Source organism: Eptatretus burgeri, chromosome 6 (assembly GCF_056783735.1).
Source record: "Eptatretus burgeri isolate ZD-2024b chromosome 6, Ebu_testis_v1, whole genome shotgun sequence".
NCBI lineage: Eukaryota > Metazoa > Chordata > Myxini > Myxiniformes > Myxinidae > Eptatretus > Eptatretus burgeri.
The window spans coordinates 1,016,481-1,043,763 of NC_140966.1; the positions used below are offsets into that span (position 1 = coordinate 1,016,481).

Sequence of the window (27,283 nt, forward strand, 5' to 3'; positions counted from 1 at the left end):
CCTCACTCACACACGGTGCCCCATCCACACCCGGCGTGCTGGGAAGCACGCACTCTGGCACCATCGCCACCACACCACTCACACACGGGGTCGCTTCCACACACGGGGACGCACTCACACCTTGCACCACACACACAGGGACAACCACACCGGGGATTTGTGTCCCCACAAGGGTCTCCGGGGCCTCTATACCCCCCAAGCTTTCCGTGCACCCGTTCACAGCACTCGTCCCCTCAACCTCGCAAAGCACGACCGAACTCACCTGGTCGTGACTCGCCTCAAGGGGGCATACTCCCTCCCCTCGTTCCTGGAGGAGGCCATCCAGGTGCTCGCACTGGGTCTCCACCCAGTCCGCCAGCTCACCCCCATTATCCTCCACTACCTCTGTGTGTGTGTGTGCGTCACTTACCCCGTCTTCCTCGTGTAGTCTTTCCTCTATTTATTCTATCTCCCGTGTCTCTGCCAACTCTTCACCCTTTACCTCCCTTGTCTCCACTATTATTTCCTTTGTCACGGCCTTCATGCCCGCCTGCAGGCATCGGCCCATGTTCTGCGTCTCACCCCGCAGCTCTTTCATCTCTTTCCTCATTTGCTGTGTATTCGCATCCATCGTCGTTTTCACTTCATTTGTATTTGTATCCATCTTTTCATCCATTTTTTGTGTATTCGCATCCATCGTCGTTTTCACTTCATTTGTATTTGTATCCATCTTTTCATCCATTTTTTGTGTATTCGCATCCATCTTTTCGTTCATGCCTTTCATTTCCGCATTCATTTGTGCCAGCATGGTGAATAGCTGGGCCATGCCGGATGCACTCAGCTGAGCCGTTTCGGCAGGGGTTGGGGAAGGGTTTTGGTGGAGAGGGGGGGGGGGAGGTGTCATACACCGCGGCCGCTGCCGCACCTTTTTCGGGCTCTGGGCTCAGTTGGGGGAGTTCATGTTCCTGCACAATCAACATTTCCTGCACGGGGATTTCATCCTGAGCCATGGATTCTACACATTCTACATCCATTTCTAATACCCCCGGCTCCCGCTCGCCTTGAGACGCCATCTTGCTTCTCGTGAAGGGTTAATTTGCTCGCTCGTAATTTGGAGGGAATCGGGGGTCGCTTCTCTCACCCTGGACCGATTCCCGTGAATTTCGCCGGAGACAGGAGAGCCTGTTTTCCTGTTCTCCGATACCAGTGCCGCGAGGAGGGCGATGAATTTGTATCGCACGACCTGACACCAGTGTTGCGGATTTCGCGCCCGCCGGCGTGCTGACGGCCACGTAACTCGAATCGCGGCACGTCGCCCACCGGACGGACAATCCAGTCGTGACCCTCTCGGACTAACGCCGGGAACCAGTCACGGGTGGACCTTTCGGTCTCACCGCGATCGAGCCAATCAGCCCCCGCGTGGGATAGGGTTGCTCGCCAAATTCGACCTACCTAAGTACCCACGCGGAGGGTAGACCGGGCGATCGCACCTCGCCGCAGGTCGACTTCGGACACGGGCCACTTAAGCGACCCGTTCCGTACTATCAGAATAACCGAGCGGTGTTATCGTCGACCTCGACGGTTCGATTAATTATCGGGCGTATTCAGCCCACTACCAACCCTTTACGTGAAGCAAGATGGGGATTCAATGGGAGAAAAAGACGAAGCGAAGCGGGAGAACAGTTCAATAATAAAGCACATTTATTCGCGGCACACGGGAAGCACACATATTCAATTCCACCAAAAGCACACAGAAAAAACACAATTCCATTTACACAAAAAGCAAATATAAAAGCGAAAACACAATGCAGAGCTACTACCGACTACCGAGCACACGGCAACACTTATACAATTCTACCTCACAGACGGCGCCGACAACACATACCCAAAACCAAGGAAAAGAAATACCCTCAAGGATGAGGCGGGCCTGAGGCCGAGACCGGGTCGCGCCTACCCGTCTGGTAATGAGACGCGGAGCGGCGATGGCGCCGCAACCCGCGGGCCTCGTGGACGGTGTCTGGTAGGGGGTGGGAAAGGGGCCCCCTTGGTCGCACTATCTCAGCGCGGGGGGAAACAGGAGGGGGTTGCTGATGCTCGGGGTATAGAGGATCTTTATTATCCCTGGTGTGCGTCTCCACCTCGGCCAGGTCGCGCTGCCGGCCTTCCTCGGGCGTGCAGCTCCCGGCACCGTCGCGAGCACCCCCTCGTCTGCCTTCGCCGCTGCCGCCTCTCCGCCTCTGGACTCTCCACCCTGGACTCTTCTTTGGGCTCTCCTCGTTCGACTCTCTTCAGCTTCTCCAGCTACTGCAGGCTTCGGGCTCCAGACTTCCACACGGCTCTGACTGACGAACACGGTCCTTTTATCCCCCGTAGCTTCGCCTTTGACCCCCTCCCTTTGACCTTTCACCTCGCTCCCCATTGGCCCGAGAAAAAGTGGGCGTGAAGGCTTTTTGATCCACAAATTTGCATATATCGATCGTTCTGGAGGCGGGGCCAAATCGCCCCTCGCTCACCGATTGGACGGCAAAAAGTGGGCGTGTGTCGTTTTTGATCCGTTTTTGAAGCACAAAATCCGTGATTTTGTACACGCTGTTCGACGTGCGCCCTGCACGAGTCCAACACCGGTACCCACAGCTGGGCAAGAACGGTGGCGATGCTACGGTTGCGAGGTGTGACGTGAAGGTCGTGGCGGTTGTGGTGAAGCGGCGTTGTGGTTGGTGGTTGATGTTGTGGTTGTGGTGGTAATCATGGCGGTTGGTCCAAAATAAAGATAGTAAAAGAAAAACGGCTATCCTGAAGAGTCGCAGCTCGCATAAATGACATGTATTCCCACTAGACAACGGGTTTGGGCCTAACTACACATGTACTTACCGAGATACCTCACCTAAGGGACCTGAATGGTGGTTTGCGAATTTGGTAACCACAACAATATATATACGTATATGTATATATATATATATATATATATATATATATATATATATATATATATATATATATATATATATATATATATACGTATATATTTGTGTATATATGTATATATCTGTATATAAGATATATATATATATATATATATATATATATATATATATATATATATATATATATAAATTATATATTGTTACGGCTGTGGAAATTTGCAGAACACCATATCGGTCCTTAGTTTCGTTATGCCGATAAGTCCATGTTCAGTTAGATTTCCCCACCGTTGTTTAATGGGATTTATCCGTGTGGACCGGGCTGTGATCTTTGAGTTAGCCGTTTTTCTTTACTATCGTTATTTTGGACTAACCACAACGCCAGCCACCAACCACCTTCTCCACCACCCCACCCACCAACCACCTTCTCCACGCCACCCACCAGCCACCACGTCAACCACCAACCACCCTCTCCACACCGCCTTCATAACAACGACATCTCCCCACCATCTCCTAAACCGCATCTCCCCCACCCGAATAACATCACCTCACCTTCATCTCCGCAAACACCGCCATCTTTGCGCCAGCCACGGCGAGTTCCCAGCGAACAGCATCGCTGCAGGCACATGTGGGGGTTCGCTCACCGAGCAAGTCTGGTGATTTCACCCACGTCCGCTCTGTGGAAGCTTCGACTCGGAATTCGGATCACAGGAGAAAAAGGGGCGGGGCCTGTGGGGGTCGAAGGTCAGAAAGCGGAGGTCAGATCTCGCCTCATGGACCCGATATAAGGGCGAGCGGAGCGCCAGTTCGCAGTCTGGAGGCGGTCGGTGGAGTCAGTCGCTGAAGTCTGGAGTCGGGAGAACACAGGCGGGGGCGAAGTCCAGGGGAGCGGAAGACACGCGAGACGGAGAGTGCGGCTGAGCCTGCTGCGCTGTGCAGACCTGCGCATTCGTGTGGAGAGCCGGAAAGAGCTCGCCAGTCAGCACCAAACGGTCTGAGGTGATCGGGCTTCGGGACAGTCCGGGCATCGCTGAGGAACGGACGGGGTCTCACAAAGAGCATCAACTTTGAAAGAGCATCAAAACCCGTTCGTTCCTCTCAATGCGTCGCTGGCTGAGGCCCGACTCACCCGGCCACTTGTCAACGCCTGTGCGCAACCGCGGTTACGCTAGCTGCCGTGGGGAAGGAGCGTCGCGGGTCAGCCCATCGAGGCAACACGAGGGTGGAGGTAACCGGCAACGGTCTCGTGGAACTCCTTCGGTCCACCAAGCTCCACGTAATAAAGGCCGACGGACCCAGTCTGACCCCCTTGTCTTTGAGGGGGTCTTTTCCTTGCTTTTATTTGTGTGAATGTTGTGGCGCCATGTCCCGCAAGTAGAACTGTGTAAGTGCTTGTGAATAATAATAATAATAATAATAATAATAATAATAATAATAATAATAATAATAGACGGTTGTAGTGCTTTGTCTTGCTCGTGTCTTGTCCCTTCCCGCCAATTCCATTGCTTCTCTGTTTACGTGCATGTTAGTGTTTTGCATTCCTGAATGCATGACTGCATATGTGTCGTTTTATAAATAAATGTCCTTGTGTGAATGTTAACCCGTTCGTTGTGTCCTCTTTCCCCATTGAACTGCTATCTTGCCTTCGGAATAATAGCGGGCTTTTTAATAGCCGATAAAAGAATTGGGTCCAGCGAGGTCTCGCGATAATACACCGCTCGGTTATCCCAGAACGCAAACGAACCGCTTAAGCAGTTCGTGTCCAAGCAGACCTCGCTGAGGTACGGTCTCTCGGTCGTCTGCCCGTGCAAATACTTAGGTATATCGATAATTCGGCAATTGGCCCTGTCGCACGCGGGTAGAGTGTTGACTAGGCCGTGGTGTGCGCTTGGAGCACACCCGTGACTGGTTTCCGGCGTTGTTCCGGAAGGTTGCGGACACTGAATTGTCCGTCCGGTGGGCGAGACGGCCGCCATTGGCTAAAGCGGCTGTCCACACGCTGGCGGGCGCAAATTCGTAACATTTATTTGTATAATCCTGTCCACCTGGGTTGAGTTGATTTGGCGAGAGCTGATTGGTTATTCCCTCCATTCAAAGGTGAGAAATGTGGGTGGGTGTTTCTTCATTATTTACTCACAAATACCACCTGTCGGTTTGCTGACTGGGATAATAAGGGGGGGGGGGAAGAGGGGTGGGGGAAGAAAGTGAAAAGGTGGGTGGAGGGAAGACTGTGTGAGGTGGAAGGAAAGGAAAGCAGACGTGTGGTGGAGGTGCGGTTAATTTCGGTTCATAGTCTCTCTCGTCAAAATGATTCTGCATAGAATAATTGAAGATGGAAACAAAATAACCTCTGAATTCCATTTTCTATGGGTCATACTATAAACACGGCTCGGAGACAAACACCGCCTCGAGACAAACTCCCATCTGGACACGTTCGGAGAGAAAGTCCCATCTGGACATAAATACCACCCGGATACGTTCGGAGACAAACACTGCCCGGACGCATCTGGAGCCAAGCTGTCTAGACATAAATGCCGCCCGGATGCATCCGGAGACACACACCATCCATACATAACCACCGTCCGGATATGTCCAGAGAAAGAGAGGGGAGAGTGAGAGAGGTGCGGGATGATGGTGCTGCATTGTATTGGGAAGGGGGTAGAGAGCAAGGATGGGACAGAAAGAGGGGGTTGGGGGTCAGGGAGTTCACAGAAAGAATGCTATGCTTTCTGAACAACACACACACACACACGCTGGCATTAGTAAGGATTTGGGATGGGTAAGAAGAAGATGAAGAGCACGCCCATGAAGTGGTGACCACAGATCAACGAATTATCATAATAAATATCCCAGTGTGCCTTTGGGGCCTTAATGGACGTAAATAACTTATGGCATCCATTTGTGGGTGCATGGGACAGAGAGAGAATAGATGAGAGAGAATGAGAAACCTGCTCTGTACATGAAGCTCACGCACACAGTGCGAGTCTTGGTTTGGGCCGATCCTTGTGGTGGCTTACGTGCTGCCCAACCCACACTTATCATGAACCAGCACGTGTGCGACAAGCCGTACCATGAATCACAGCACACCACGACCCCATGCAGAACAGTGAAAAAAGCACAGCACACCCCTCCACAATTTTATAAATAAACTAGCAATTCAAAATTCTGTAAAAAGGAAATTTAACTGAACGTACAGTCTAACAAGGTGGGAGGTGGTAATGTACCAATGCACAGTATGTAATTTATGTTAACGTGCTTCTCATATTGCTCCAGTTTGTTTGTATGCACTTTTCATGCTGTACTGATTTCCCACACTTTTCATGCTGCTCAATCTTCGATTGTTTTGCTTCAGTCCGTTGTGTTGATTACGCTTTGTCCTGTACTGTGTAGGATTTCACCCTTTTTCAGCGTAAATCGAGTGGCGGGTGTACCTTGAAGGAAAGACGCGTAGCCACAGCATATTTTAGACCAGGCTGTATATTTTTGTATTGTTTTATGTTGTAAATTAGTTTAGAAATCAAGAAAGTATCAAAAAATATTGCTTCTTTCACTTTAATGTGAAACAATGAATTTAAAAATCAAGAATACATATTTATCATGATTGATGCAATTTTATTTATTTATAAACACCTTGTGAAAGCTTTATTTCCAGGTTTCCTTTACAAATAAACTATAAATTCAAAATCCATGCATTGAATTGTTTATTCCAAACCTTGTTTCTAAACTCACCTTGTCTCATTTCAAGTAACAAAAATTAGTCTGAAGCGGTCTTTCATGTGACAAAGATAAGAAAGTTGGCATTTAAATGTTTAAAAAATCTTTACCATATTATTACTTTGTACAGCCATATTAATTATTTTTTGTATTCTCCGTACGTATTCATTTCCAGTGGTGTGTATCTTTAAACGGATAATTCTGAAAATATAAAATGGCCTGGATATATTTTGGAAATGGTTATTGTACATACTAAAAGTTAACTGCAACAATCTTACACAATTACAAATGTTATGCCAAAAAACTGGGTTGATATGCTACATTTTACAGTAAAATGATTTCACAGTCATTATTCCTGTTAAAAAGCTAATATTTCCAACTTTCTTGTAAAAATATCAGATTCAACATTGGAAAGAAATTATACAGTTTTATAACAGTTCATGGTAATGATGATTTTTTTTGTTAATGCCACCTCAGCTGAAAAATGTAGAGGGCATTTTTACTCCTGGGGGAAAGGGCTGATTATTGTGTTCAATTGGTTAAAAAGCAAACTCTCCAAATGCTTTGAACAATTCCCAAAGACTGGTCTTGTGCTTAGTGCAGTTAAATGACTACATCAGTGATGAGATTTCTGAGGAAAGATAAACAAGGAATGAGACCTTTTCTGGTGCTTCTCTAAAGCTCTGCCCGAATAGATAGTTCTGGAGTTGCTCCAACGCCTTCTTCTGACATCCCTTTCTCTTCACACTCTTCAGCCTCGGCATACTTGCACCCACTGGGTCTCTGTGCAACTGTCAATAGTCCTTGGTTCAGCAAAATGGGAGCCCCACATAGGGTATGTGGTGGTGGTGGTGGTGATGAGAGACAAGATGTGCTTGTGAATGGCTCCAAACCTTCTTTCTCCTCTTCAGCTTGCAGTAGTGGTGTGCTGGAACCTTGGTTTGAGCTAGAAGGTGTGGTGGCTCGTGGGAGTTCAGCTGCTGGTATTACTGTTGAAGCCACAGTGATAGGGCCTGCACTACCTCGGCCTGTACTTGCTGAACCACTAGCACTGCTATGGGATCGGCTTGGCTTGGTGGTTACCTGACCGACTGTTGTTGTCGGAGAAGATACTGTGGGGGTGAGGCCTGAAAAGGTATAATGTACATTGGGAGAAGCACTTGACATTGTATAAAATGTGGGTTGCTGAGTAGCCATAGGATAACCAGTGGGGGATGAAGGTACAAAATGGTAAAAATGTGGTGGGTAGTGATGCTGAGTGCCAGGGTAATGGCTCACGGAAAGTGCATTTGCATAACTTCCAAGTGAACCAGCACTGATAGACGTAGTTTGTGTAGTGTTTGCTGAGCCTGCCATAGAACGACTGCCACCAGAGCTTGCTTCCCAGCCAGGGGGAGTCCCACTTGTTCCAGTTACTACCTTGACTGGACCTAGTGATCCAGAGAGCAAAGCTTTGCTCCCCCCAGCAACTGTACCATTAGCTCCAGGTCCTGAGCCAGAACTACTGCTGCCCCAGTCTGAACGGCCACCTCCAGGGTTCACTGAGGCTTCCCAGAGTCCACGAGTGCGGGCATGAAGATCAGAGAAGTGTGGTCTCTTACCAGGAACCTCCTGCCAGCAATCACGCATAATGGAATAAACAGTTGAAGGGCAGTCATCAGGGCAAGGCAGTAGGCGGCGAGAACCTATTGCTGCCACCACTTCAGGATCTGAGTGGTCACCATATGGTCTCTGCCCCCATGAGAAGATCTCCCAGAGAAGCACACCATAAGACCACGTATCTGATTCTGGAGAGAACTGGCCCTGGAAAACCACCTCTGGGGGAGACCACCTCACTGGAAGCAAGGCATTTGGACGCACCCGCACATAATCCGAGGCATAAGCCGCACGCGCTAGGCCAAGGTCCGAGATTTTCACGTGGAGACGCTCCCCAACCAGGACATTGCGGGCAGCAAGATCTCTAAGTTTGAGAAGACATGTGATATCTATTTGTGAGCTCAATGAAATACCATTGCAATCATTTCCATGCTTTCAAACATCTGTACTTAATTTTATTCCTTAGTGTACCAGCTATTATGGTGCCAATAAATGTAATGTATGAGTACAGTGCTATAACTTGTATTTCAAAGTTGATGCCCATTGTTAATTATTGCTCAACCTAAGATTGATGTGGTATTGTTTAACACTGGGAACAAGAACAAAAGGCAATACACATCTCTGAAAAAGGCCAATTCAAGAATATAACAACAATGAGATGATACTCTAGGTCCCCCGAAATGTATGAAATTTCAGCACACAAGCCACAAACAGGGTGGTCAGACCAGGAGAAAGATGCATTTCGTGAGCAGTTAGAAGACCTAGTCAGTAGAGAAGATGACAATTGGTGCAGACTTAAATGGCCATGCAGGACAATTAGTAGGTGGATACAAATTGGAACGTGGAGGAAATGAATATGGACTGAGGAATTAATATGGGGAGAGGTTTCTTGAGATTACCTCGAGCCTGAGCTATTCCTTGTGAATACAAGGTTTGGGAAGGAGGATGCCCATTGTTGATTGAACAACTATTGACTTATAAAAGTGGAGGTAATCGGAGCTAATTGATTATATTTTGGAATACGAATTCAGACATATCAATATTAATTCAGATCAGACAGGAAGCAGGTTATGAATTGTAAGGTTATACTGTGTGAAGCGGTGGTGAACCAACATAGGCTGCTGGTAATGGACGTGAGGTGAAGAATGAAAAGGTGAGAATGGAGAAGGTTAAACTGTGGAATTTGACAGAAGAAAAGCTGGCCCTCCTCAAAGAGCAATTCCAGAGAAAGCAGAATGAGATGAAAATGGATAAGTTGAAGGAATAAAAAGAAACCATTGTTAAGGCTACTGAAAAAAACATTGGGAAGAGCAAAGGGAGGAAAACCCAAGGAAAAGGAGACATGGTGGTGGAATGAGGAAATGCAAGATGTAACTAAAATGGAGATGGCATAAAAAACAATAGAAAATTATAAGAGAAGCTCAAAGCAGGAGAACGGTATAAGGTTTTAAAAGGTGAGGCAAATAGAGCAGTGTGTAAAGCAATATCAGAAGTAGCACAAGGACGCTACATGATAAATTAGAAAAACCGGAGAGTGAGAAAACAATTTATAGAATATCAAGAGCTTGACAGAAGCAGAAGCAGGACTTGGAGTGGGTGGGGGGGGGGGGGATGAGTGTGTAGGGTAATTAAGATGATGCTGGCCAGATCCTACATTTTGATGATATAAGAGTTCAGACAGAAATATAGACTCCATTACTTTGCTTATTATGGAGAGAATTCTGATGGTTCTGTAGTTGTGGGCATTTTGGAACTTTTATTTGGGATAGGAGTGACATTTGCAAGTTTCCAAAATTGGGGAAGTTACCAATGCAATAATTACCTGTTAAAGAGAGAGGAGGGAGGCTATATGACAGAACTGAAGCACTGTTTCTGAGGATTAGAGCACTTATGCTGTCAGGATTGGTTGTGGCATCGGCATCACGCTGGGTTAGAAACTTCTTCACTATGGTGGATCGGTCGTCATGCTGTATCTGGAATATTCAATAATGGGAGAAAGCATGGGTGCACAGAGGAACAGGTTTGGTACATTGAATTTTAAGTGGACAGAGTTCAAGAAGTCTGCTTTTTCCCGAGCAGTGTCCGAGCAATAGCTTTGCCTTTACGATGCAAGGAAGTAACTGAGTTGAGAAATACGGTCTTTTTTAAGCTGAGCCAGAGGTGAGGTGATTTGCGGCGAACATGGTGTTGGAGTGGGAGTATACACCAGTGATCGACTTGAAAAGACAAGACCAGCACATTTAGGAAGTTGACCGGTTGGAGAGTTTGGCCTCGAGATGAGGAAGATTAAGTTTTCTGACTTGCCGAAGGATGGACAGACGCACTTGTTGAAAGCCTTTTGAAGTGACTTACAATGGCCATCAGTCAGGTTATCCTTCCATTTTGAGGGAGCAAGCTGCTTGACTTCAACCATCTCACCACATGATTAAATGAACCATGGCTGAGAGGATACAGAGAGTAAAAGCCACAGTGATAATGAGATAAACTGGTGCGTGGGAAAGTGGCTTTTTGTGGAAGTCTGTATTACCATGCATGTAGATGTTATGGTGACAGAAGCCCAAACCCTATATGAGAGTGCAGATTGCAGTCCCTGGCAGTTGGCCTGTGCAAACAACCATATTATATTGTGTTGATGTCTCTGTCTCTGTCTCTCAAATTGTCGAGACTCGTATGAGAGCTAACACACAACACACAGCAAGAAGGGCATGAGACAAGTGGGGAGGGTGTGGGAAGGTCAAAACAGTGGGGAACAGAGACATTAGGAGATCTGTGGAAGGGAGAGGGATGGGGTGGGGAACATGGGGAATACAAGATGGACATTACAGGGACTTTCAGGAAGGAAAGCAGGGAATTTCAAGGAGGTGGGTTTGGGGTGGATTAACAGGGGTAGAAAATAAAAGATTGAGGTTTTGGATGGAGGAAGATAAGAGGTGGTGGTTTCATCATTAGCATATCCAGGTGTGAGAATATATCAGTTGCAGAAATCAGATTTGGAAATTTAGATGTTGGGTCAGACCTGCCGAGTCGCAAAAGGCATAATCTGCAATGACATAGCTGCTTGTTGCAAAATTGACACCCAGCCAGCTGGCATGGTGGCTGTTGATGTTGCTACACATGAGGAATGGTGAGGTGTGATGGATGATTATGAATTGATGCATATTCGTTAAAATAAAAATGAGGTATACAGGGAATTATCACTGTTTTGTGGAAACCTTTCTTAACAAACATGTTTTTGTGAAGAGGTATACACTGTGCAGCTCGAGATATTCCAGTGGGCTCAGAGACAGAAAGATAGAGAGAGACAGAAAGATAGAGAGAGACAGAAAGATAGAGAGAGACAGAAAGATAGAGAGAGACAGAAAGATAGAGAGAGACAGAAAGAGAGACAGAAAGAGAGACAGAGAGAGACAGAAAGAGAGACAGAGAGAGAGACAGAGACAGAGACAGAGACAGAGACAGAGACAGAGACAGAGACAGAGACAGAGACAGAGACAGAGACAGAGACAGAGACAGAGACAGAGACAGAGAGAGAGAGAGAGAGCGAGAGAGAGAGAGAGAGAGAGAGAGAGAGAGAGAGAGAGAGAGAGAGAGAGAGAGAGAGAGAGAGAGAGAGAGAGAGAGAGAGAGAGAGAGAGAGAGAGAGAGAGAGAGAGAGAGAGAGACAGAGACAGAGACAGAGACAGAGACAGAGACAGAGACAGAGACAGAGACAGAGACAGAGACAGAGACAGAGACAGAGACAGAGACAGAGACAGAGACAGAGACAGAGACAGAGACAGAGACAGAGACAGAGACAGAGACAGAGAGAGAGAGAGAGAGAGAGAGAGAGAGAGAGAGAGAGAGAGAGACTGACTGACTGACTGACTGACTGACTGACTGACTGACTGACTGACTGACTGACTGAGGGAGGGAGTGTGGCCATCGACATGGACTTATTGACATTGGCAGAAATACCACAAATGGGATGGGAGGGGTTTTTTGAAACAGGAAAGAGTGAGGGCGAGAGGGAGAATGCATCTACTCTTCATTGAAAGACACCATGGTATATTTAATGTCCAACAGCTCATCCGAGCAGATGGATCCCCAGATAAATGGCCTTCCAGGACAATACCATTTTATGATCATCCGATCAGCTTGGGCCGACTATAAACTGATAGACAGACAGAAAGATGGACAGAGACTAGGCAGACTAAGTTATTTTTTGCACATAGAGGGAATTGCTTTGAGATAATGTTTGAAAATTTACCACTTATGAACTTAAATAATGTGATGAATAGGGAAATTTAGACCTGATATTTAAATCTTGGCTGCTCTTATGGAACTTACCTGTGTACAAAATGTCCTGTGACCAAGTACTCCATGCCAGCAGCCACCTGTGTGGCAATGCTAAGCATGTCACGATGCTCAATTGAAGAGAAACACGGGTCAACAATACTTGTATCCCCAACACCTCGTCGTGCTACCCTCATTGCTCCAGCTGAGACGAGGAACTCCCGGAGGTCTCCGCCGCCACCACAGGGAAATTCAAATACGAGGCAAGGTGGCCGGCCAAGAAGGTTCTGTAATAGAAAGCCACAATGCTCATCAAGTGAAAATTATTTTATATCTACTATAAATGTGTGTGAGTGTGTGTGTGTGTGTGTGTGTGTGTGTGTGTGTGTGTGTGTGTGTGTGTGTGTGTGTGTGTGTGTGTGTGTGTGTGTGTGTGTGTGTGTGTGTGTGTGTGTGTGTGTGTGTGTGTGTGTGTGTGTGTGTGAAAGAGAGATATTTTTGGTGTCTATTAATTACGCACATCTATTCATCAATTACGCACATCTATTCATCAATTATGCACGATTGGAATGTACCATTTGAAAATTTTGACTGCTGAGACCTCTTCAAACTTTGAAGACCCTTCAAGACTCCCAAGATCCTTAAGACACTTAAGACCCAGATGATCCAGAAGTCCCCGAGGACCGAAATGTCCCAAAAGTTCCCAAGGTCCCAAAAGTCCCAAAAGTTTGCAAGGATCTAAAAGTCCCAAAAGTTTGCAAGGATCCAAAAGTCCCAAAAGTTTGCAAGGATCCAAAAGTCCCAAAAGTTTGCAAGGATCCAAAAGTCCAAAAAGTTCCCAAGGACCCAAAAGCTCCCGAGCACCCAAAAGTTCCTGATGACTCAAAAGCTCAGGTTCCAGAGGACTCAAAAGTCTCGGGTTCCAGAGGACTCAAAGTTCCAGAAGACTCAAAAATTTGCAAGGATCCAAAAGTCCCAAAAGATCCTGAGGTCCCAATAGTTCCCGAGGTCTCAAAAGTCCTAAAAGTTCCTGAGGACCCAAAAGTACCAAAAGTTCCCTCAGACTGAAAAGTCCCAAAAGTTCCCTCGGACCCAAAAGTCCCAAAAGTTTGCAAGGATCCAAAAATTCCTGAGGACTCAAAAGTCTCAAAAGTTTGCAAGGATCCAAAAGTTCCCGAGGACCAAAAGCTCCCGAGAACCCAAAAGCCCCAACAGTTTCTGAGGACCCAAAAGTCCCAAAAGTTCCTGAGGACCCAAAAGCTCAAGAAGTTCCTGAGGACCCAAAAGCTCAAGAAGTTCCTGAGGACCCACAAGTCACTGAGGACCCACAAGTCCCAAAAGTTCCCAAGGACCCAAAAGTTCCCAAGGACACAGAAGACCCAGAAGACTAAAACTCGACTACAAATGGATGAGGTGTGTGTGTGTGTGTGTGTGTGTGTCATGTTTTTTGTGGAGTTCTGCTGGAGCATTCTGAGATGGAATGTGATGCACCAAAATGATCGTCATGACCTCTTGAGTTGATTTGGCTAAATAAATACAAAAATCCATTGGAATTTCCATTTATTAAATTACGTCATGTTAAGGTATATTAATCAACTTAATATGTCCTACCAAGGCATGGCATTCTAATTGTAAAACAAGAAAAAGAGCAGAGATTGCAGACCCTCACCAGACCTTGTTTTGTGTGGTGTATTACGTAATTAATGACATAATTAGAACTGCCACTTTATAACAGCTGGCAATGATTGGTTCAGCCATTTCAGAGAAGATTTTTGAAGGATTTTTGTGAAAGACAAAAAATATATGGCTGCCAAATCATGTGACCGATGACGTCATCAAAAATTTTTCTGTGGACAATTTTATCCCGAGATGACCCTCAAAAATGTTCATACTGATCGAATGTGGCGTTCTACATTTGCAATTATGACATCATAAAAATCACTCATTCCCCATGAGTACTTGCTATGTGCCAACTAAATTTTTCCCTTCATGTGGTGTCAGAGATTGAGGTCTAAAGTTTTTCCATTTTTCCAACATGGCTGCCACACCACATGACCTATGACGTCATAATATCATTAAAACATTCTACATGAGTTCTCACACCAATGGTGAAAATTTTGTCTCAATCCGACAAGCGGTTGTGGAGAAAAAAACACAAAAATTCTGTATGGATAAACAAACAAACAAGAAATAGATGTTGTGCAGAGCACGATACTTGCAAAATCCATTCAACAAATTTGACCTCAAAAATAATTGGTGGTTGAATTAAATGAGCAAATATGCAACTCCTCAAATTTCAAGTCAATTGGATGAAAATTGACAATTTTAGAAATTTAGCCTGTGTTGTCTTTTTGGCCTATGTTGACCTCAAAAATAATTGGTCGTTGTATTCAGTGACCAGAAATATAAATCCTCTTCAAATTTCAAGTCAATCGGATGAAAATTGAGGATTTTAGAAATTTGGCCTATGTTGACCTTTTGGTCTATGTTGACCTTTGGGCCTATGGTGACATTAAAAATAATTGGTGGTTGAATTCATTGACCTGATATGTAAATCCCAAATTTCGAGTCAGATTAAAATTGAGGATTTTAGAAAATTTAGCCCAAATTGGCCTTTTGGCCTATTTTCACCTTTTGGTCGATGTTTACCTCAATATTAATAAGCAGTTGAATTCAGTGACCTAGTAGGTGAATGCTCTTCAAATTTAAAGTTCATCGGATTAATTCTTAATTCTTAGAAATTGAGAATCCTAGAAATCTGGCCTATGTTGACCTTTTGGCCTATGGTGACCTCAAAATTAATAGGTGGTTGAATTCAGCGACATGATATGCAAAATGGTCTTCAAATTTCAAGTCAATCGGATGAAAATTGAGGATTTTAGAAATAAAACCTTAGTTGTTGACCTTGGGCATATGGTTGACCTTTTTCCTCCATGTTGACCTCAAAAATAATTGGTTGGTTGAATTTAATGACCTGAAGTATAAATCCTCTTCAAATTTCAAGTCAATCGGATGAAAATTGAGGATTTTAGAAATACCAGCTAAGTTGTTGACCTTTGGACCTTTTGACCTAAAACAAGCTCAAATGAGCTGAGATCCTCGTCCTCTTAATGATGACGTCATAAAAACGAATATGTCATCCTTGTGATGTATCAAATTGCGATAAATTATCTGTGCTAAAGCCTGGCTTGATTCCCACAAACAAAATTCAAACAGCTTGCCCAGTTTCAGAGATAATGGTATAGGCGATTTCCATTAGCGACGATATGACGTCAACTTTTTTTCTCGGAAGAATTTCCAAAATCAGAGATGGTTCCTGCCTGTGCGTGGGCTTTCTGCATATACATGGCAAGTTTCACGAAGATCCGATGAAAACTCTGGGTTGTGAAACAAAAAATGTCAAAAAATAGGAATGACATCATAAAAATTGATATGACGTCATAGTGATGTATCATATGTGCGGTAATTCATCTCTGCTAATGCCCTGTTCGATTCACGCAAACAGAATTCAAAAAGCTTGCCTAGTTTCGGAGATAATTTTGAAGGCGATTTCAATTAGCGGAGATATTTTGACGTCATAACTTTTTTTTCGAGTTGGAATTTTCTAAATCGGAGATGGTTACTGTCTGCGCAGGGTATTTTTACATATATATATATATATATATATATATATATATATATATATATATATATATATATATATATATATATATATATATATGCCAACTTTAAGGAAGTTTCGATGAAAACTGTAGGCTGTGAAACAAATAAAATTACCCCCGTGTGGGGGTGACGGTCATCTCTATAATACCACAAGTTCTCAATGTTCAGTTCAGGTAACCGCGAAACAGTCCAAACTAACCGTTTAGATTGAAAGAGTTCACAGAGATACACTAGGATAATACTACTAATGACATAATTAATAAATATGTATTGTTCATTTCGTACCCGGATTAACACATCAGAATCACCAGTAAGTGCAATACGTGGTTTTCCGGTCCGTCCACTCTCTGGGGACATTTCACTTCCGGTTGTATAAAAAAACGAAAAAATAGGCTTAGCTCTCGGAGATTATGATAATCCTGTAGAATATTCTTCACTGATTATAATGCAACTTTCAGAATGAAAATTGGTCAAGTATTTATAGAGATATTGAGGTTTGAAAAATCGTTAGAGCTAGCAAATTCATTAATTATTAATTCCACAGAAGTTTCATGACATTGCACAAAGTAACATGTCAGGTATGAAAAAACATTTTGTATGCCAGATTCATTAATTATTAATTCATTAATTATGGAATGTACTCGTTGATATATTAATCAGAAAGCCCGAAAAATGTAGCATAATTTATCACTTATCCCCTCATCCGGGATCCGTGGCCTCGCCCCACAGCCTGCAGCCCTATGTCCTCCGGTGATTATGTTAGATATCGGCACGATCAAGAGGAGCCTGCGAATTATCCCTGCTGATGCACTGAATTGATGCAATCGTTCGGCCAGAATACTCGTTGTCAAGATGTTGCGTGATTAAATCACCAATACAGTCACTCAAATTTATACCACCGACATACTTCTTAACAATCACCTTCGCCCCAGAAACCACAGTCAATCTGAACCACGCTGGCCACTGCTCAGACGCCATGACCGGACGACTGCGCAGTTTGGTTAAAGATGACTCGGCATTTTGGAACGCGCACGAAATTATATTTTGAACATAAATGCCGACGTTTACATTTCGGGTTTTGAAACTTTTGCACCTTTGGCGGAAAATGTAAAAATATAAAAGGCTAAAAATGTGTTTTATAGCGAACGAAGTGAGCTTAATAGTTAACGCGTGCACGTGAGAGAATAGGAAATAACAACAACAACAACACAATAGCCCTGGCTATTTCGAATCCGTGTCGTTAGCTATGACTTTTTGCTTCCGGTTGTTGTTAAACGCTGTGCGGTGTATAAACACGATTGGGTTTTATTTCTATCTTGTGAATATTACTTAACGTGTGCACATGAGAGAATAGGAAACAACAAAAACAACACAATACCTTGGCAATTGTGAATCCGTGTCATTGTCTATGGCCATTTTGCTTCCGTTTTTGTTTTGTTGCTGGTTTTTTTTTGTTTCCGGTTTTTCTCATGGGGAATGATGCATGCCGGGAGATCATGACCGGAAGTGTTTATTTATTTATTCAATTATTTTTCCCCAAAGTTAATTTTATACTTCCAAAGGTGATTTTTTTCATGACAGGAAGTGTTTATTTAGTATTTAACATTACCGGGAGTGATTTTGAAACTCTTTTCGGATCTTTTAATTTCTTTTATTCTTGACCAGAAGTGATTGTTTATTTATTTATTTATTCAATTATTTTTCCCCGAAAGTTAATTTTAATAAAGATCTCTCCCGCATCATCAAAAAAAATATTTTTTAATCGTGATTTACATTATTCGTTCGCTGATCCCGAATCCAGGCCGAAGTAACCGGAAATTGCATCAAAATCATCAGCTGTGCGGCGCTTACATGTACCACGGTATAGTTGGCAAGTATACAGTTGTGAACACGTTTTATGTAAAGTCAGAAGCGAATGTAAGAAGAATTCTGCGTTCGCTTCTAGGCTTTGCCTATTCCATATTATTTATATCTCATTTCTTCCTCCTTCCTTCTTTGCAAATCACATCAGCGTTTTTGGCCATCTTCCAGATCACGTGACGATCAAACGGGAAGGAAATTCAAAAATCTGTCCGGTTAGATACAAGATAATATTTTTTACGATCATAATCAATAAACAGTTGCCGAATATCTTGTAGAATGGCAGACTAGATAGGTTTTGAAAATGCCGATTTTTATAACTTACGTGACCTCGTGACCTCGTCCCTGACCTTCAACCCAGACAAAAGTTATATCGTTGTGCAACACTCATCGACCTCTACCCACATACTAAGTTTCATCAAGATCAGAGAGAAAAATTGTTGACGGACGTACGGACGGACGGACATTTGGTCTGGCTTTATTAGGTCATCTCGGTAGAGATGACCTAAAAAGTCCACAAGAAGAAGATGAAGAACAACAACGTGAGTAAGACTTAGAGATCCTCCACGAGGATCTAACAATAGACTTCTTTTTATGACAAACTCTACCAAGTGATGAAGCTTTGTGAAGATCGGTTTAAAATTGTGACCTGTCGGCAACAAACAGACAGAGAGAGATGGACAGACAGAATAACAAAATCGACTAACCAATACACTTAAAAATCTTCGATTTTGCAAGTAATAAGAAGACGTCGTGCAGAGCACGGTACTTGCAAAATCCATCAAACAAATTTGACCTCAAAAAGAATTGGTGGTTGAATTCAGTGACGTGAGATGAAAATCCTCTTCAAATTCCAAGTCAATGAGACGAAAATTGAGGATTTTAGAAATTTACCTCCTGAGTTGTTGACCTTGGGCCTATGTTGACCTTTTGTTCAATGTTGACCTAAAAATAATTGGCTGGTTGAATTCAGTGACCTGAAATATAAATCCTCTTCAAATTTCAAGTCAATCGGATGAAAAATGGGATTTTAGAAATCTCACCTCGGTTGTTGACCTTTGGCCTATGTTGACCTTTTGACCTCAAAAACAATAGGCTTCTTCCTTCTGACAAACTCTACCATGTGGTGAAGTTTCATGAAGATCGGTTTAAAATTGCGACCTGTAGGCGATAAACAGACAGACAGACAGACACACAGACAGACACACAGACAGACAGACAAAATCGACGAACCAATATACTTGACAAATCTTCGATTTTGCAAGTAACAAAAAGACAGAGAGGGGTGAAAACAATACCTCCTCCACCTTCAGTGGCAAAGATCATAACTCATAGTTTTCCTTCTCAAGAGAATGCCTTTAATTTGATTAATGGTCAAATTCGACATTCTCTGTGTGAATCGAGCAGCACATTGTCCACGTTGTATCAATTGGTGTATTTCTGGTTCAAAACATCTCTTCTGGCCTCATGCAATGACAGACAGCAAGGAAAATTAGAACAATTAAAATCATTATTTTCAAAAAGAAGATTTCATGACTGCAGAAAACTTTCTATTGAAAATAATCAAAAATTATGAAACGTTATTGGCTGTTATTTTTAGAGGGAAGTGCACAATGTGGGCAAGAGAGGAAGAGATGTGACATAACATTAAGAATCAAGGTGAAACGGTAGAGATCGATTAATGAAACATATCCTTCAGGCTGGGACCTGAAACTATCAATGAAGTCATCCTGTTACTGGAGCACCATAACAAACTGAGATTTTTACTCGCATAGACTTCACCATTTATTTTACTTCACTCTTGGATTAATTTTAATTTACAATATTATCTTTGATACTAATAAATGCCAACGTGCATGTGTGTGTGTGTGTGTGTGTGTGTGTGTGCGTGTGCGTGTGCGTGTGCGTGTGCGTGTGCGTGTCCTCCATAACTCCAAAACCATAAAACCAAGCATCCTGAAACTTTGCATGCATACTAAGGGAACTCCAAGGAAATGCAAGAGTGAAAATTGGGTGTTTGGGTTAATTAAAACACCCTTTTTGAAGATAATTAACGACCTTATTTAATTATATCCTTTATCAGGTGCATCCTTGGTCACTTCACTTTTTGGGGTCTTTAAGGTACTTTCGGAGATGAATGTGCCTCGCTCTTTGGGGTCTTCATCCTGGGTAATCTCGCAGGGGTCTGAAGCCGCCATGTTTTTTGGGAGGTTCAACCATGCCCTGACTTGGAACAGTAGACCACAACGATTTTTTTTTCGATAAAGTTTTTTTTCTTCCACTTTCATCACTCATATTATGGAATGCATGTTCATCATAGCTACGAATCGCTGTATACATAACTTTTGTAAGTGTTATAGTTTTCAAATTAGGAGGTTGGAGCGATTTAATGCATGATGTGAAACGATTTTCCACGATCTACTCTCATAGACTAATTAAAGTTTACCATCGAAGTATTATTTCGGTTTTGAGGATCGGATATCTATCATCGGGACTAAATAAGTGTTAAAATCTGGAGTGAAATCTGATAATTAAAGAAATAACGTCATAACTAAGCCGATGTACCCATTTACTTTAAGCAAGCAATGATATGTTCCCTCGTTCTCCATATATAGACAAGAAAATGTGAAATTTCCAAAGCATTAAACTTATCTTTTTCTACTGTTTGGAGAATTATATTGAGCGAACAAAAGATTTAAGAATGTGCCAAAATTAACCAGCTTCATTGAGCTGTATCACTTAATGAATTCAGTGCTTGAACTTGTGCCCTGTCCCCCAGAGGGATTGCTTATCCATAGCGTCTGTCAAATCAGTGTATTTTCAGAGGGTTTTGTGGAGCTCTACAAGAAATCAAAGCAATTCTGGTAAAAAACGGACGTTTTAAAATGAAGTTATAACATTTGCGTGGACCGCGAATGACGTACCATATGACGCGTGCACAGATGAGCAGGCAACATGACTGATTATCTGCAATGTTTATTTCATGGGGAATTAAACTTTGTGATGTGTCCAGGGACGTTCGACATTAAACAGCAACTCTTTTGTGGATAAAGTCATTATTTGAATGAATTCATTTTATTTCTTAACTGCTTCATGCGAGATGAAGTCCGGCTTTAAAGTTAAAGGGATCCTATATGGTATGCAGCCACAGCCTGGCCAGCCATTGCCTGTCAACCATTTAAATGGAGTGTTTGCTTCAGTGCTTAAGCCACTTGCCGAGCACTCTTCAATCAATAGCAGTGACACGCTACATCATTCTGAGCAAATTGTTTCCTCACTGCGGATGCTTTTGCCGTGCCATGTCACCCAGAGCGAGTGGTTCATGCTCCGCCATACTGAGCGAGTGGTTCGTGCTCCGTCATACTGAATGAGTGGTTCATGCTCCATCATCCTGAGTGAGTTGTGAAATAACTCCCGATTTCTGAGCCGTTTGCCGTATTCACGTGTTTTCTAAATTACCGAACTAATATATTTTTTCCACCCATCACACGCAGCTGTTTATAAAGATTAATGTTTGTGAAAATATCCCTGAAACGTCGATATAAGCGCAACGTTGTTTTTCGGTGAAAGCTACTCAAGGTTTTTGGGTTGTATACAGTTTGTACCATAGTGGGTAATCACACTAACTCCAACCTATCGATTCCTGAAAAATTGCCGATATCGGCTAAGCACTAGAGTGTGTGTGTGTGTGTGTGTGTGTGTGTGTGTGTGTGTGTGTGTGTGTGTGTGTGTGTGTGTGTGTGTGTGTGTGTGTGTGTGTGTGTGTGTGTGCGTGCGTGCATGTGTGTGAGTTGTTCATAAAGCATCACATATTCTCTCTGTTAATATCCCTACCCCCACCCTTCTCTCTCTTTGTCCCATCCTTGCTATAACCCCTCCCAATACAGTGCAGCACCCTCTTCCCACACCCCTCTCTCTGGACTGTAGTTATATCTGGGCGGGGTTTGTCTCCAGATGTACCTGGGCGGGAGTTTGTCTCTGGCCATCTTGGCTCCAAATGCATCCACGCGGTGTTTGTCTCTGAATGTATCTGGGCGGTATTTATGTCCAGACAGGAGTTTGTCTCTGCACAGAATGGCTCCGGATTCATCTGAGCGGTGTTTGTTTCAGAATTGTCTGGGCGGTATTTATGTCCAGACAGGTGTGTTTGTCTCTGGGCATGTCCAGGTGGTGTTTGTCTCTGGATGCGTCTGGGCAGTGTTCATCTCCGAATGTGTCTGGGCGGTATTTATGTCTGGGCAGGTGTTTGTCTCTGGACATGTCCGGGCGGTGTTTGTCTCCGGTCCTATCTGGGTTTGTCTCTGGACATGGCCAGGTGGTGTTTGTCTTTGGACAGCTGGTTCCGGACGCGTCCAAGCGATATTTACGAGGTGTGTTCAAAAAGTATCCAACCTTAATTTTTTGTGCGTAAACAAATGAAGCTAGGGAGGCGATCCTAATCCGTATGCGTGAATATTTTCCTGCCTGCAGAAGCTGTCAGTCGCCGACAGACCGCCGATGAGTGAGGAAGTGTAAGTGAGCGCGTCGGATTTTCGTTTTTGACAAAATGATGGAAAAACTTGAACAACGCTACTGCATCAAATTTTGTGTAAAGCTTGGCGATTCCCAAGTGGAAACGATCTGCAAGATTCAACAGGCTTTCGGGAACGAAGCAATGGGCACCACACAGATAAAAGAGTGCTACAACTGCTTCAAAGATGGTCGCACATCAGTGGAAAGTGAAGCACGTTCTGGTGGGCCCTCAACATCCCGAAATAAGATCGTCATTGACCAAGTGAGGACCCTGCTGATGCAAGATCGTCAAATCACGATCAGAGAACTTGCAGACGAGGCGGGCGTCAGCATTGGATCCGTCCATTCCATTGTGACTGAGGATTTGGGCTTAAGGAGAATCTCAGCGAAGTTCGTGCCAAAGCTGGTAATGATCGAGCAGAAACAACTCTGTTTGGAGATCGCACAGGACATGCTGGAGACTGTGAACAGCGATCCCAACTTCTTCAACACAGTGATCACTGGCGATGAGACCACAGTGATCCGTCATTTTGTCAAAAACGAAAATACGACGGTGCTCACTTACACTTCCTCACTCATCGGCGGTCTGTCGGCGACTGACAGTTTCTGCAGGCGGGAAAATATTCACGCATACAGATTAGGATCGCCTACATACGTGCACCAAACCACGCCTCCCCAGCTTCATTTGTTTACACATGAAAAATTAAGGTTGGATACTTTTTGAACACACCTCGTATAGTGGGTGGGAATTTGTCCCCTGACGTGTCCGGGCGGGAGTTCGTCTTCGGATGTGTCCGAGCAGTGTTTGTGTCCAGACAGCTTGGCTCTGGATGCATTCGGTGGGTTTTGTCTCCAAACGTGTTCCGGCTCCGTGCTATGTTTATAGTATGTTTTGTTTGTCTCCATGCTATGTTTATAGTATGGCTGGTAGAAAATGGATTTCAGACATTGTTTCGTTTCCATCTTCAGTGTTATTCTATGCAGAATCATTTTAATGAGATAGTATGACTCGTAATTAATGCTCCACCACACGTCTGCTTTCCCTTCATCTCACCTCCCACTGTCTTCCCTTCCCCCACCCCTCCTTGCTCCCACACCCCTCCTCGCTCCCACAACACTCCTTGCTCCCACACCCTTCCTCACTCTCCCACCCCTCCTTGCTCCCACACCTCTTCTCACTTCCCCACCCCTCCTTGCTCCCACCTCTTCTCGCTCCCCTCCCTCCTTTCTCCTTTCCCCTACACCTCTTTGCTCTCCCCCCTCTGTCTCCCTTCCCCCTCTTTTTTTCCACCTTCCCCCTCTCGTATTCCCATCAGCAAAGCGACAGGAGGTATTTGCTACTTATAAATAAATGGATTATTATGGCTGGAGTTCTCCAGCAGTGCATTACATTGGACCACTACCCAAAAGTAGAGTGCACAATGGTCAAAAATATATTTACAATTTCATGTAAACAACATGTACAACCAATTTCTGATTGTGTATGTCCAGGTCTGTCAGTGGCCACCAGAGCAGTGCATATGAGCTGTTCTTTGTTTGCCATGATGATCCTTTCTATTCACTTTGGCAGAAAGATATTAAGTTTCTTTCTTTCTTTCCAAAATGAATTACAGATTGTACATTAAACAGCAAGCAAAACATTCACCAAAAGCCCAATAGGATGTGAAATAATCTGAGTATTCAGTCCATAAGGTACAAAATTGCCTTTAAACTAAAGGGTGTTCCAAATAGCAGCACAATCAAAATCACAATAATATAGGTCAGGTCAGGTATGGGAGCATGTGCCAGAACAGCACGTCGCTGCGTCCACTTTCCGCCGGTACTCCAGGGGCCTCCGTCTGGCCATCCCCCAGGCAGATGCCAGGCCCATCCCCATCTCCTTGAGATGATGGTCAACCTGTTGCAACCATGAGGCATGTGGTCGACCCACTGGCCTCCTCCACTCATGAGACTCCCTCGCTGAGAGAATCTGGTGAGCAGGATAGAGTCAGGAAAACGAGCCACATGTCCATACAGCCGCAACTGACGCTCACGGACTATGCAGGTAACAAATCTCATCCGAGTCTCTCTCAGCAACCGCTCATTGGACACAAAATCCGACCAGCGATAGCCAAGGATTCTCCGAAGAGACCTGGTACCAAAGGAATTAAGTCTCCGTCTCAGATCCTTGGTCAGAGTCCAAGTCTCGCACCCATAGAGCAAGACTGGAAGTACCAAGGACCTGAAGACTCGGACTTTCGTCCTCCCGCACAGGTACCGGCAGCGCCACACCCCATGATCCAGTGAGTCCATGACTCCCCAGGCCCGACCCAGACGTCTATTGACCTCTGACTCGCAGCCAGCAGAGACATGAATATCACTGCCAAGGTAAGTGAATCTCTCCACGACCTCAACATCCTCACCACAAACAGACACAGACAGGACAGCAGCATCCAAGATGTCACCGAAAGCCTGGATCTTAGTTTTGACCCAAGAAACCCGTAATCCCAACGGCTCCGACTCCTCATTCAGCACCTTGAGGGCCCCCAAGAGGATGTCTAAAGTCTCCGCAAAGATGACTGCATCATCTGCAAAGTCAAGGTCCGAGATCTTGACATTCCCAAATGACGCACCGCAACTTGATCTCTCCGACATCCTCCCTAGAATCCAGTCCATACAAGTGCTGAAAAGTGTGGGAGCAAGTACACATCCCTGACGAACTCCAGTAACAACTGGAAATAAGTCAGAGATGGTACCACCACACTTCACAGCACTCTCAGTACCAGAGTAGAGTTCAGACATCAGATCGATCAGTTTTGGTGGCACCCCACGAAGACCAAGAATCCTCCAGAGGACGTCCCGATTCACTGAATCGAACGCTTTACAGAGATCAACATAGGCTGCAAGCAGCCCCTGCCGAAACTCTCGTCTGCGTTCGGTGAGGACACGAAGTGCAAGGATACGGTCAATTGACCTCTTTGGTGTAAAGCCTGACTGCTCTGGACGCTGGTGCTCAAGCAGATGATGGCGAACCCTATCGAGAATTATCCGAGCAAAGACCTTGCCCGGCACTGAGAGCAGCGTCACCCCTCGGTAGTTGTTGCAGTCTTGGCGATCACCCTTCCCTTTCCAGAGAGGGACAACAAGGCCCCTCTTCCAGTCAGTTGGGATGATGCCTGTGTTCCAGGCAGAGCACAAAACTGCATGCAACGACACGAGTGCAGCATTTCCACCAGCCTTGAGAAGTTCGGCATGGATGCCACAGATCCCTGGAGCTTTGCCCCGTTTCAACTGGTTCACCGCAGCCCGTGTTTCCACAAGCGTAGGTGGACCACAGTTGATTCGAGGGTCAGCAACAGGGATTGTAACACCCTTGACGTCCAACTCGACAGTTGGGGGATCAGCCTGGTACAACCGCTCAAAGTAACCGGCCCAGCGGGCCTTCACTTCAGACTCCTCTGTCAAGAGCCAACCACTCTCTGCTCGAACTGTAGTGCTCCGAGGGATGGGCTTGGATGAACGTAATGCGCGAATTCCCCTGTAAGCGGGACGAGAATCACCTGTCCACAGGTGATGCTCTACCCCTCACAGATTCCTCGCACATAGGCCTCCTTGTCCACCCTCAGTGCACGTACAGTTTTACGCCTCAGCTCCCTGAACAGCTCAGCTCTGCCATTCAGCCTGGCCCTGCGACTCTGGTCAATGGTATCCAGTGTCCCTTGAGAGACAAAATTCTTCTTTGCCCTGCGGTGAGCTCCAAGGCATCCACCGGCAACATCAAGGACGGTGGTCTTGAAGGCGCTCCACAACTCTTCAGGACCCCCCAAAGCACCCAGACCCCCCAAGTGTCCACTCAGCCTGTTTGCAAACTCCTCAGCTACTCTCTCATCCCTGAGCTTGGCAACATCCAGCCTTGGCTGGGATGGTACCATTCTCCAGGATTTAAGGTGCAGCTTTAGAGTTGCTACAACAAGCCTGTGGTCAGTATTGAGGAACTGAGCACTCCGGTAGACCCTGCAGTTCTGGATCATCCTCCAACGACCGTCAATGAGGACATGGTCAATCTCCTTTGCCACACCGCCAGCGTTGGAATACCAAGTCCAGCGATGAGCTTGTGGGCGCTGAAACCATGAACCAGCCACCCTAAGTCCATGACTTCTTGCAAAGTCAAGGAACTTAGTGCTATTCTGGTTCATAGTTCCTGACCCATGGGGACCAACACACACCTCATAACCGTCCCTATCAGTTCCAGTCGATGCATTGAAATCCCCCAAGACTAGAAGTGTATCTCGTCTGGGGCACTGATCAACCACAGACTCGAGTGTGGCGTAGAATGCATCCTTCACGGTGAGATCACTCGCCTCAGTCGGAGCATAAACAGAGACCAGGGAAATGACACCTAAGGAGTGACGAATCCTTAATCTCATAATACGCTCGTTGACCGGTGTTACCTCAATTATCATTGGGGTCAGCTTATTGGACACAGCTACAGCAACTCCTTGGGTATGGTAACCATCAGAGCGACCAGACCAATAGTAGGTGTAACCACCCACCATTATCTCGCCGCAATCCGGTCTCCGAACCTCAGAGAGAGCTGCAATCCCGATGTCCAAACGCTTGAGCTCAGATGATAACAGAGACAGGTGATCATCCTCTCTTAGGGATAGGACATTCCAGGCACCCACCCGAAGGGACCGCCTCAGGTTAACCCAAGGAGACCGCCGTCTGGTGGACGACACCTCAGCACCACTCCGACACACTCTCCCGCAATCTGACCCAGGGATGTT

The 27,283-nt window shown here is 45.0% G+C and overlaps 1 protein-coding gene across 6 annotated transcripts in view; it reads right to left on the reverse strand.

Annotated features, from left to right (window-relative positions):
- Positions 1-6,500: 6,500 nt before the first annotated feature.
- The window catches only part of LOC147024119 (inactive tyrosine-protein kinase transmembrane receptor ROR1-like), a 155,906-nt gene continuing 135,123 nt past the window's right edge, over positions 6,501-27,283 (reverse strand). For all 6 annotated transcript variants that reach the window (XM_085883698.1, XM_085883697.1, XM_085883699.1 and 3 more), the window contains 2 exons: positions 12,537-12,769; positions 6,501-8,574 (listed from right to left, as the gene is read on the reverse strand). In XM_085883698.1, coding sequence (XP_085739824.1) covers positions 7,290-8,574; positions 12,537-12,769 — 1,518 coding nt within the window. In that variant the 3' untranslated portion in view covers positions 6,501-7,289. The remainder of the gene's footprint in view (positions 8,575-12,536; positions 12,770-27,283) is intronic.